General features: G+C 40.6%; 1 protein-coding gene across 1 annotated transcript; it reads right to left on the bottom strand.

Moving 5' to 3' along the window:
- Positions 1-11,809: 11,809 nt before the first annotated feature.
- On the bottom strand, positions 11,810-12,835 carry OR11A1 (olfactory receptor family 11 subfamily A member 1). Its single transcript, XM_002714375.2, has one exon. It carries the CDS (start codon positions 12,833-12,835, stop codon positions 11,810-11,812), a length of 1,026 nt encoding a protein of 341 aa, XP_002714421.1.
- Positions 12,836-13,717: the final 882 nt, after the last annotated feature.

The following is a 13,717-nucleotide window of genomic DNA, read 5'->3' as shown; positions in this document are numbered from 1 at the left end:
GTGCTGAAAACACACCCCGGAGAAAGGATAACCTTTTCAGCAAATGATGCTGAGTAAATTGAATCTCCATAGGAAGAAAAATAAATGAAATGAAGAAACTAATAGAACATGAAATTCTGATAGTGAAATCAAAATGAATTGAAGAATTCAATGGATCAAATGAAAAACGCATTAGAGAGCCTTAAAAACAGGGTCAGTGAAGGAGAAGAAAGAATATTGGAGTTAGAAGACAGAGAACAGGAAAGGATACAGTCAAACGAAAGAAAAGAAGAGAAATTAGAAATCTAAAAAACATTGTCGGGAATCCACAGTATACTATTAAAAAACCCAACATTCGGGTTCTAGGAGTTCCAGAAGGCATGGAGAGAGAGAAAGGATTAGAAGGCCTTTTTAGTGAGATACTACTCCAGGTTTGGAGAAGGACAGAGACGTCCTAGTACAGGAAGCTCATAGAACCCTGGAAAAAAATTACCAAAACAGATCCTCATCACGACACGTTGTAATCAAACTCAACACAGTGAAACATAAAGAAAGATACTCAAATGTGCAAAGAGAAATGTCAGATTACTCTCAGAGGATCTCCAGCAGACTCACAGCAGACTTCTCATCAGAAACATTACAAGCTAGGAGGGAATGGCGAGACATAGCCCAGCTACTAAGGGAAAAAAAACTGCCAACCCAGAATGTTATATCTTGCAAATTCTCCTTTGTGAATGAAGGAGAAATGGACACTATGTGAAACAGTGACTTGATCAGCCCTTGTCCTGACTGTTGATGAACAACTTAATACTTTATCACTTTTAGTATTTTTGTCTTACTTAATACTATTGGTTAAACTCTGGAATTAACACACATTTCATAAAATACAACACCCTTTCATGATAAAAACTCTAAGCAAATTGGGTAAAGAATGAACATTCTTCCATACAATCAAAGCAATTTATGAAAAACCCACGGCCAGATCAGAGGGGGAGCGGCAAGATGGTGGAATAGGAAGGGAGCACACTGATAGTCCGGGGAGTGACAGTTTAACAAAAGTGGAGATACTGCAGGTTCAAGGAAGAGTAGGGGAAAAAACAGCAGAAGAAACTCTTCCGGAACTAATGATTCACAGTGGACATGCGTGGAGAGCGTAGGAGCCCACAGTTCGGGACACCAGCGGCAGACTCAACACACCAGCACTGGAACGTGAGGTGAGCAGAACCTCAATAGCCCGAGACACCGGCATCAAGCAGAAAGAGGAGACTAGAGGGAATGACCCAGGGGGGAAAGTTCACCAGGCTAACTAGAAGAAAGAGAGAGAGAAAAAAAAAGTGACTAATAGGGACACGGGTTTCTCTCCCTCCACTCACCTCTCAAAGGCAAGCAAGACAAAGAGCAGGCGCCATCTTGGACATACATCATAAGCAAAGCGACCTCAGGTCTCCACCGGCCCTGAGCCTAGCAGAAAAACCTGATTCTGGGTGGGGTAAATTAACAGGAGATTAGGACCTAGTGAATTTGTGGTGCTACTGAACTGAGACTGTGAAAAAAGAGACGGTGGGGGAGAGAACTCACAGAATCCACGTGAGTACTCTCCAGAGATGCTACAATTCCGTAACTTTGGCAACCCAGTGGGAGACTGAAGGAGAATTTGAGCCCACTCTGAGGGCAGAACAGATTCCCTGTGTGGTCCTGGGGAAAGAGCTTCTGATCTCTGGCTCCTGTGGGTATGTCATTTGCCTGCTAACTACCTCCAACTTCATTCAGCTGTGCGGAATTACTTCCCTTTTGAATCAAAAAAAAGAAGAAAGAAAGAGAGAGAGAGAGATCTACCACGCCTAACCTGGGAGTGTCACCTTTGGCACACCAAACAGAGCTCTCCGGCCACACCCATCTCAAGCCTCTAAGGCTCCATCAAAAACAGACAGTCAACCTACTCTAGAGTCATAGTATAACAAGAAAAAGCACCACAGTGAAGAAACCAAATATCTCCAATATGCCAAACAACAAACACAAAAACCGAGGTAATAAGAACAAGGAAGTCACTATGACGCCCCCAAATGAAAAAGACACCCCAATTCAAGATTATGAAGATGATGACATAGAAGAAATGCAAGAAGCAGATCTCAAAAAATTGATAAGAACATTAAGAAGTTCTCAAAAACAAATTCTTGAACTACAGAAATCCTTAATGGACAAGATAGAAAATCTCTCTTGTGAAAATGAAATATTAAGGAGGAATCAAAATGAAATGAAACAACTAGTAAAACAGGAAACTGTGATAGTGATGAGAAATCATAACGAAGTGAAGAATTCAATAGATCAAGTAAAAAACACATTGGAGGGCCGGCGCCGCAGCTCACTAGGCTAATCCTCCACCTAGCGGCGCTGGCGAACCAGGCTCTAGTCCCAGTCGGGGCGCCGGATTCTGTCCCGGTTGTCCCTCTTCCAGGCCAGCTCTCTGCTGTGGCCAGAGAGTGAAGTGGAGGATGGCCCAGGTGCTTGGGCCCTGCACCCCATGGCAGACCAGGAAAAGCACCTGGCTCCTGGCTCCTGCCATCGGATCAGCGTGGTGCGCCAGCCACAGTGCGCCGGCCACGGCGGCCATTGGAGGGTGCACCAACGGCAAAAGGAAGACCTTTCTCTATGTCTCTCTCTCTCTCACTGTCCACTCTGCCTGTCAAAAAAAAAAAACACATTGGAGAGCCTTACAAACAGAATGGGTGAAGCAGAAGAGAGAATATCGGACTTAGAAGACAGAGAACAGGAAAGGATACAGTCAGACCAAAGAAAAGAAGAAGAAATTAGAAATCTAAAACATATTGTCGGGAATTTCAGGATACTATTACAAAACCCAACATTCGGGTTCTGAGAGTTCCTGAAGGCATGGAGAGGGAGAAAGGATTAGAAGGCCTTTTTAGTAAGATATTAGCAGAAAATTTCCCAGGTTTGGAGAAGGACAGAGAAATCCTAGTACAGAAAGCTAACAGAACCCCTAATAAACACGACCAAAAGAGATCCTCACCACGACACGTTGTAATTAAACTCACCACAGTAAAACATAAAGAAAAGCACCTAAAATGTGCAAGAGAGAAACATCAGATTACTCTCAGAGGATCTCCAATCAGACTCACAGCTGACTTCTCATCAGAAACTCTACAAGCTAGGAGGGAATGGCGAGATATAGCCCAGGTACTAAGAGAGAACAACTGCCAGCCCAGAATATTATATCCTGCAAAGCTATCATTTATGAATGAATGTGAAAGAAAGACTTTTCATAGCAAACAGAAATTGAAAGAATTTGTCCCCACTCGTCCAGCCCTGCAAAAGATGCTTAAAGATGTGTTGCACATAGAAAAACAGACACACGGTCATCAATATGAAAGAAGGTAAAGGAAGGAAAAGTCACAGCAAAGATCACAAGGAATTCAAAGCATATATTAGAACTTATCTTTGGCAAATGGCAGGGCAAAGTTACCACTTATCTTTAGTCACATTGAACGTGAATGGCCTGAACTGTCCAGTTAAAAGACACCGATTGGCTGATTGGGTTAAGGAACAAAACCCATCTATTTGCTGCTTACAAGAAACACATCTTTCCAACAAAGATGCATACCGACTAAAAGTGAAAGGCTGGAAAAAGATATACCATGCCAACAGAAATGAAAAAAGAGCGGGCATAGCCATCTTAATATTGGACAACATAAACTTTACCACAAAAACTGTTAAGAGAGACAAAGAGGGACACTATATAATGATCAAGGGATCAATTCAACAGGAAGATATAACAATTATCAATGTATATGCACCTAACTACAGGGCACCAGTTTATCTAAAAGATTTGTTAAGGGACTTAAAGGGAGACTTAAACTCCAATACAATAGTACTGGGGGACTTCAGTAGCCCACTCTCAGAAATAGACAGATCAACAGGACAGAAGATCAACAAGGATACAGTAGATTTAAATGACACTATAGCCCAAATGGATCTAACCGATATCTACAGAACTTTCAATCCTACAGCTAAAGATTTTACATTCTTCTCAGCAGTACATGGAACCTTCTCTAGGATTGACCACATACTAGGCCATAAAGCAAGTCTCAGCAAATTCAAAAGAATTAGAATCATACCATGCAGCTTCTCAGACCATAAAGGAATGAAGTTGGAAATTAGCAACTCAGGAATCCCTAGAGCATACGCAAACACATGGAGATTGAACAACATGCTCCTGAATGAACAATGGGTCATAGAAGAAATCAAAAGAGAAATCAAAAACTTTCTGGAAGTAAATGAGGATAACAGCACAACATACCAAAACTTATGGGACGCAACAAAAGCAGTGTTAAGAGGAAAGTTTATAGCAATAGGTGCCTACATCAAGAAATTGGAAAGGCACCAAATAGATGAGCTTTCAACGCATCTCAAGGATCTAGAAAAACTGCAGCAAACCAGACCCAATTCTAGTAGGAGAAGAGAAATAATGAAAATCAGAGAGGAAATCAACAGGATTGAATCCAAAAAAATTACAAAAAATCAGCCAAACAAGGAGCTGGTTTTTTGAAAAAATAAACAAAATTGACACCCCATTGGCCCAACTAACTAAAAAAAGAAGAGAAAAGACCAAAATCAATAAAATCAGAGATGAAAAAGGAAACGTAACAACAGACACCACAGCAATAAAAAGAATCGTCAGAAATTACTACAAGGACTTACATGTCAGCAAACAGGGAAACCCATCAGAAATGGGTAGATTCCTGGACACATGCAACCTACCTACATTTTAACCAGGAAGACATAGAAAACCTAAACAGACCCATAACTGAGACAGAAATTGAATCAGTAATAAAGGCCATCCCAAGCCCAGACCAGATGGATTCAATGCTGAATTCTACCAGACATTTAAAGAAGAACTGACTCCAATTCTTCTCAAACTATTCAGAACAATCGAAAAAGAGGGAGTCCTCCCAAATTCTTTCTATGAAGCCAGCATCACCTTAATTCCTAAGCCGGAAAAAGATGCAGCACTGAAACAGAATTACAGACCAATATCCCTGATGAACATAGATGCAAAAATCCTCAATAAAATTCTTGCCAATAGAATGCAACAACACATCAGAAAGATCATCCACCCAGACCAAGTGGGATTTATCTCTGGTATGCAGGGATGGTTTCATGTGCGCAAAACAATCAATGTGATACACCACATTAACAGTCTGAAGAAGAAAAACCATATGATTATCTCAGTAGATTCAGAGAAAGCATTTGATAAAATACAACACCCTTTCATGATGAAAACTCTAAGCAAACTGGGTATGGAAGGAACATTCCTCAATACAATCAAAGCAATCTATGAAAAACCCACAGCCAACATCCTATTGAATGGGGAAAAGTTGGAAGCATTTCCACGGAGATCTGGTACGAGACAGGGATGCCCACTCTCACCACTGCTATTCAATATAGTTCTGGAAGTTCTAGCCAGAGCTACTAGGCAAGAAAAAGAAATGAAAGGGATACAAATTGGGAAGGAAGAACTCAAACTATCCCTCTTTGCAGATGATATGATTCTTTATTTAGGGGACCCAAGAACTCAACTAAGACACTATTGGAACTCATAGAAGAGTTTGACAAAGTAGCAGGGTATAAAATCAATGCACAAAAATCAACAGCCTTTTTATACACAGGCAACGCCGTGGCTGAGGAAGAACTTTTAAGATCAATCCCATTCACAATAGCTACAAAAAGAATCAACTGCCTTGGAATAAACTTAACCAAGGATGTTAAATATCTCTATGATGAAAATTACAAAACTTTGAAGAAAGAAATAGAAGAGGATACCAAGAAATGGAAAAATCTTGTTTGTTCTACTTAATACTTTTGGCTGAATACTGTAATCAATACACAGTTATTCTCAAGTGTTAAAACTTAACTGAAAAGTGATCCCTGTTAAAGATAAGAGTGGGAGTAAGACAGGGAAGAGATGTGCAATTCGGGACATGCTCAAGCTGACTTACCTCAAACGGTAGAGTTAGAAACATACCAGGGGATTCCTATTCAATCCCATCAAGGTGGCATGTACCAATGCCATCTCACTAGTCCCAGTGATCAATTTCAGTTCACAATTGATCATAATGATAGGACTAAGAACCAAAGGGATCACATGAACAAGACTAGTGTCTGCAAATACTAGCTAATAGAATAAAAAAGGGAGAGAATGATCCAACATGGGAAGTGAGATACACAGCACCCATAGAATGGCAGATATCCTAACAGCACTCTGGCCTCAGAATCAGCCCTTAAGGCATGCGCATCTGGCTGAAAAGCCCATGAGAGTATTTCAGGCATGGAAAGCCTAGGCACTCTGGGGGGGGAAAGAAAACCTAAATGAAAGATCTCCGCGAGTGAGATCCCAGTGGAAAGAATGGGTCATCAAAGAAGGAGGTACCTTTCTCTGAAGGAAGCAGAGAACTTCCACTTTGACCATGGCCTTGTCTAAATATGATCAGTCAGTGAACTCAGGGGGCTTCCATAGCCTTGGCAGCTCATGACAAGAGCCTAGGGTGATTACTGATGCTATAAACAAGAGTGTCAATTTGTTAAGTCAACAACAGGAGTCACTGTGCACTTACTCCTCATGTAGGATCTTTGTCCTTAGTGTGCTGTACATTGAGAATTATTGCTATAACTAGTACTCAAACAGTATTTTTCACTTTATGTTTCTGTGTGGGAGCAAACTGTTGAAATCTTTACTTAATGTATGCTAAGCTGATCTTCTGTATATAAAGAGAATTGAAAATGAATCTTGATGTGAATGGAAGGGGAGAGGGAGTGGGAAAGGGGAGGGTTGTGGGTGGGATGGACGTTATGGGGGGGAAGCCATTGTAATCCATAAGCTGTACTGTGGAAATTTATATTCATTAAATAAAGTTTAAAAAAAAAACAAGTGAATAAACAACCCACAGAATGGGAGATAAAAGAAAAAAGAAAAACCCACGGCCAACATCCTGTTGAATGGGGGAAAGTTGGAAGCATTTCCACTGAGATCTGGTACCAGACAGGGATGCCCACTCTCACCACTGCTATTTAACATAGTTCTGGAAGTTTTAGTCAGAGCGATTAGGCAAGAAAAAGAAACTAAAGGGATACAAATTGGGAAGGAAGAACTCAAACTATCCCTCTTTAAGACAATATGATTCTTTACTTAGGGGACCCAAAGAACTCTACTAAGAGACTATTGGAACTCATAGAAGAGTTTGACAAAGTAACAGGATATAAAATCAATGCACAAAAATCAACAGCCTTTGTATACACAGGCAATGCCATGGCTGAGGAAGAACTTCTAAGACCATCCCATTCACAGTAGCTACAAAAACAATCATATACCTTGGAATAAACTTAACCAAGGACATTAAAGACCTCTATGATGAGAATTACAAAATCTTAAAGAAAGAAATAGAAGAGGATACCATAAAATGGAAAAATCTTCCATGCTCATGGATTGGAAGAATCAATATCATCAAAATGTCCATTCTCCCAAAAGCAATTTATACATTCAATGCAATACCAATCAAAATACCAAAGACATTCTTCTCAGATCTGGAATAAATGATGCTGAAATTCATACGCAGACGCAGGGGACCTTGAATAGCTAAAGCAATCTTGTACAACAAAAACAAAGCTGGAGGCGTCACAATACCAAATTTCAAATACTACAGGGCAGTTGTAATCAAAACAGCATGGTACTAGTACAGAAACAGATGGATAGACCAATGGAACAGAATAGAAACACCAGAAATCAATCCAAACAGCTACAGCCAACTTATATTTGATCAAGGATCTAAAACCAATTCCTGGAGCAAGGACAGTCTATTCAATAAATGGTGCTGGGAAAATTGGATTTCCATGTGCAGAATCATGAAGCAAGACCCCTACCTTACACCTTACGCAAAAATTCACTCAACATGGATTAAAGACTTAAATCTATGACCTGACACCATCAAATTATTAGAGAGCATTGAAGAAACCCAGAGAGATATAGGCACATCAAAGACTCTTGGAAAGACCCCAGAGGCACAAGCAGTCAAAGCCAAAATTAACTATTGCAACTGCATTAAATTGAGAAGTTTCTGTACAGCAAAAGAAACAGGAAAGTGAAGAGGCAACCGACAGAATGGGAAAAAATATTTGCAAACTATGCAACAGCTAAAGGGTTAATAACCAGAATCTGCAAAGAGATCAAGAAACTCCAAAACAACAAAACAAACAACCCACTTAAGAGATGGGCCAGGGACCTCAATAGACATTTTTCTTTTTTTTTTTTCCATTCAAGAACATTACAGCTGTCTTTATTTGGTGAATTGTTCTTTTTTTTCTTTTATAATGAATATAAATTTCCAAAGCACAGCTTTTGGATTACAATGGCTTTTCTCCCCCCATAACTTCCCTCCTACCCGCAACTCTCCCCTCTCCCACTCTCTCCCAACTTACATTCACATCAAGATTCATTTTCAATTATCTTTATATATAGAAGATCAATTTAGCATATATTAAGTAAAGCTTTCAAGAGTTTGCACCCACACAGAACATAAAATGTAAAATACTGTTTCAGTACTAGTTAAAGCATTACATCACAATGTATAGCACATAAAGGACAGAGATCCTACATGAGGAGTAAGTGCACAGTGACTCCTGTTATAGACTTAACAATTGACACTTTTGTTTATGTTGTCAGTAATCACCCTAGGCTCTTGTCATGAGTTGCCAAGGCTATGGAGACCTTTTAAGCTCGCTGTCTCTGATTTTGTTAAGACAAGGTGAATAGACATTTTTCAAAAGAGGAAATCCAAATGGCCAACAGGCACGTGAATAAATGTTCAGGATCACTAGCATTCAGGGAAATGCACATCAAAACCACAATGAGGTTTCACCTCACACCGGTTAGAATGGGTCACATACAGAAATCTACCAACAACAGATGCTGGCGAGGATATGGGGAAAAAGGGAAACTAACCCACTGTTGGTAGGAATGCGATCTGGTAAAGCCACTATGGAAGTCAATCTGGAGATTCCTCAGAAATCTAAATATAACCCTACCATAAAACCCAGCTATCCCACTATTTGGAACATACCAAAAGGAAATTAAATTGGCAAATAAAAGAGCTGTCTGCACCTTAATGTTTATTGCAGCTCAATTCACAATAGCTAAGACCTGGAATCAACCTAAATGCCCATCAACAGTAGACTGGGCCGGCGCTGCGGCTCACTAGGCTAATACTCCACCTTGCGGCTCCGGCACACCGGGTTCTAGTCCCGGTTGGGGCTCTGGATTCTGTCCCAGTTGCCCCTCTTCCAGGCCAGCTCTCTGCTGTGGCCAGGGAGTGCAGTGGAGGATGGCCCAAGTGCTTGGGCCCTGCACTCCATGGGAGACCAGGATAAGTACCTGGCTCCTGCCATCGGATCAGCGCAGTGTGCCAGCCACAGTACGCCGGCAGCAGTCATTGGAGGGTGAACCAATGGCAAAGGAGGACCTTTCTCTCTGTCTCTCTCTCTCACTGTCCACTCTGCCTGTCAAAAATTTAAAATAAAAAACCAGTATACTGGATAAAGCAATTATGGGACATGTACTCTATAGAATACTATACTGCAGTCAAAACAATGAAATCTGGTCATTTGCAACAAAATGGAGGAATCTGGAAAATATTATGCTGAGTGAAATAAGCCAGTCCCAAAGGGACAAATATATGTTCTCCCTGATTGGTGACAACTAACCGAGCACCAAAAGCAAACCTGTTGAAGTGAAATGGACGCTATGAGAAACAGTGACTTGATCATATCTTACCATGACTGTTGTTGAACAACTTAATACTTTATCCCTTTTAGTATTTTTTGTTCAACTTAATACTATTGGTTGAACTATTTAATTAATACACAATTATTCTTAAGCATTGAAATTTAACTGAAAAGTGATCCCTGTTAAATATAAGAGTGGGAATAAGAGAGAGAGGAGATGTACAATTTGGAACATGCTCAATTGGACTTGCCCCAAACGGTAGAGTTAGAAACATACCAGGGGATTCCAATTCAATCCCATCAAGGTGGCATGTACCAATGCCATTTCACTAGTCCCAGTGATCAATTTCAGTTCACAATTGATCATAATGATAGGACTAAGAGCCAAAGGGATCACACAAACAAGACTAGTGTCTGCTAATACTAACTGATAGAATCAAAAAGGGAGAGAACGATCCAACATGGGAAGTGGGATACACAACAAACTCATAGAATGGCAGATGTCCTAAACAGCACTCTGGCCTCAGAATCAGCCCTTCAGGCATTCATATCTGGCTGAAGAGCCCATGAGAGTATTTCAGGCATGGAAAGCCAAGACACTCTGGGGAAAAAAAATGACCTAAATGAAAGATCTCTGCAAGTGAGATCCCAGTGGAAAGAACAGGCCATCAAAGAAGGAGGTACCTTTCTCTAAAGGGAGGAGTGAACTTCCACTTTGACTATGACCTTGTCTAAGTAAGATCAGAGTTGGCGAACTCAAAAGGCCTCCATAGCCTTGGCAACTCATGACAAGGGCCTGGGGTGATTACTGACGCCATAAACAAGAATGTCAAATAAGTCTACAACAGGAGTCACTGTGCACTTATTCCCCATGTAGGATTTCTGTCCTTAATGTGTAGTTCAATGTTATTTAATGCTATAACCAGTACTGAAACAGTACTTTACACTTTGTGTTTGTGTGGGTGCAAACTGTTGAAATCTTTACTTAATATATACTAAATTTATCTTCTGTATATAAAGATAATTGAAAATGAATCTTGATGAGAATGGAATGGGAGAGGGAGGGGGAGAGGGGAGGGTTGTGGGGGGAGGAAAGTTATGGGGGGTGGGGAAGCCACTGTAATCTAAAAGCTGTACTTTGGAAATTTATGTTTATTAAATAAAAGTTAAAAAAAAGATTTTATTTATTTACTTATTTGACAGCTAGAATTACAGACAGTGAGAGAGAGGGGCAGAGAGAAAGGTCTTCCTTCCATTGGTTCACTCCTCAAATGGCCGCAACAGCCAGAGCTACACCTATCCAAAGCCAGGTGCCAGGTGCCTCTTCCTGGTCTCCCATGTGGGTGCAGGGGCCCAAGCACTTGGACCATTTTCTACTCTTTCCCAGGCCACAGCAGAGAGCTGGACTGGAAGAGGAGTAACCGGGACTAGAACCAGTACCCATATTTGATGCCAACGCCGCAGGTGGAGGATTAACCTGGTGCACCACAGCACTGGCTCCTAAAATGTAGATTTTTAACGAATGGTAATGCTTTCTAATGCCTCTGACCAAAGGTAAAAATGAGAAAGAAGAGTTATGTCTCCTGAATAAAAAATAAACACAGATTTTGCATCTTGCTACTTTTGATTGTATATTTATAAAGATTCACAATTATGATCTGAGATTTCAGAATAAAGACTTGAAATAACTTGATGCTTCTCATATTTGTCCACCTTTATATTCCCCAATCAGAATAAATTTTCATATGAGCAGAGTGGGATGTGCAGGAAAAGTTTTTTTTACAGTCAAGATAAGGGCTGATTCAAACTGTTATATATCAGGAAGAAATTTTGAAATGTCATGCAGCAATAATATTCATAAGCAATAGTTTATTTTACATTGCTTTGTTTATTTTTCTATACTAAACATTTATAGTATATCTAATGATAAACCTATATAAGTTTAAATCAACTTTTAAACTCCATTAAAAATTGTTTCCTTACCATCCTAATTCTTAGCATAATTACAAAAGAGTAAAAGCAAATGTTGAAATGAATGGAGTTAGTCTTCACCAGCTAATCTTGGAAGACTTCCCAATGGAGGTATAGAAACTCCAAATAAAAGCTTCACTATCTTCCTTGAATCAAGAGTTTCAGTTTGCTTAGTGCAGAGAAGCCTCCGTAGTGCCTGATGAACCTCCTTGTTCCTCAGAGTGTAGATCATGGGGTTGAAGATTGGGGTGACAACGGTGTACAGCAGGGCAAAGACCTTGGAGAGGACCTGGGAGTGGACAGCAGAGGGTGCAGTGTACAAGATCATCAAGGTCCCATAAAATGTGGACACTACAGTGAGGTGAGAGGAGCATGTGGAGAAAGCCTTTCTCCTAGTGGCCCCAGCAGGAATTCTCAGCACAGCCACCACAATCTGAGCATATGATGTCAAAATCAGTCCAAAGGGCACAGTGAGGCAGATCACAGAGAGAATGAATGTTGTCATCTGGGCCACTCTGGGGTCTGAGCAAGCTAGGCCCACTAAGGGCATGAAGTCACAGTAGAAGTGGTCAATGTACTTGGAGCCACAGAACCGCAGCTGTGCCATCAGAGCTACCACCAGTCCATCTACCATGAAGCCAGAGAGCCAGGTTGTCACCACCAGGCCCAAGCACCATCTGGGTCCCATCAGGAGTGGGTAGCGAAGTGGGTAGCAGATTGCCAGATACCGATCATACGCCATGACAGCTAGCAAGAAGCACTCAACTGTGGCTAGAGAGCCAAAGGTAAAGAACTGGAGCAAACAACCAGCCACAGAGATGGCTGCCTCTTGCAGGAATCCTTGCAGCATTTTTGGCACCACTGTGGAGGTGTAGAGGATTTCCAAGAAGGACAGATTAGCCAGAAAGAAATACATAGGTGTGTGGAGCCTCTGTGAGCTGACGACAGCCACAATGATCAGCATATTCCCTAGGATGATGAAGGCATAGACAGCAGTAAACACAATAAAGAAAAGGGGGTGCAGTTCAGGGACATCATAGAAGCCAAGGAGAACAAATTCTGCAATAGTTTCATTTCCTGGTGAGATCCTCTCCATGTGGATTATGCAAGCTTCCGTTTGACAGTAACTGAGAAGGAAACTTTAGATTATACATCTTCCATACAAAGGAGAAGACTAATAGGGCTAAAACAATAAAGGTAGAAGTGAGTTTCCAGAACAGGAACCACTTGCACAGGCCCTCCTCTCTCTGCCTTTTAACTCGTCACTCCTTCCTCAATTCCTATTCTTCCCTACATTTTTCAACTGTACGTGTTCTTCAAGGCTTAATACAGTTCATATAAATTCATAATTGCAGTCTTTCAAAGCCCTTTAATATATTAATTCAATTTATTACCTCTATCATATAATGAATGCTATCATCCTAATCTGTGTATAGAACCATAACCTCCTTCATATGTACCAGTGTTATCCTCCAGATACCTGCTGGACATGTCCTATCATCAGCTCAGTGACACCACGTTCAACAACAAACTCCTTTATATTCCCCAATCAGAATCAATTTCCATATGAGCAGACTGGGAAGAATCACTATGTCTCTAAAGTATTTATGAAATGCATGAGGTTTGTAAGCCTTAAATAAAAGATTTCTGGATTGAAAAAATTTACTATCTCATAGTCATCTCCATCTCAACCACCCTTTTCATTTCCCATCTACCATTCAGTGACATCTTATCAGCTGCTACTTGGAAAATTCTTTTATATGCCTTTCTCCCTACTGCATGTCTATATAAACACAATGACTCACTGTGTATCACTCTAGTCTACAGTTTTGTTCTTTTGCCTTATCAAAAGTAATCTTGGTTGGTTGGTTGGTTGGTTCTCAGTTTTTAGCATTTATTCAGTGAGAGAAATATGCAGGAAAGTGAGGGCTTTATTTAGAGGAGAAAGAAGTCTAGAGACTAAGTTAGATCCATACTA

This window comes from Oryctolagus cuniculus, chromosome 5 (assembly GCF_964237555.1).
Source record: "Oryctolagus cuniculus chromosome 5, mOryCun1.1, whole genome shotgun sequence".
Lineage (NCBI taxonomy): Eukaryota > Metazoa > Chordata > Mammalia > Lagomorpha > Leporidae > Oryctolagus > Oryctolagus cuniculus.
Note: the sequence above shows the minus strand (reverse complement) of the source record. Positions and strands in the feature narration are given on the sequence as shown.

What these genes read in the sequence shown, in the direction of transcription:
- OR11A1 (XM_002714375.2), bottom strand. Translation starts at nt 12,835, where the DNA reads ATGGAGAGGATCTCACCAGGAAATGAAACTATTGCAGAATTTGTTCTC.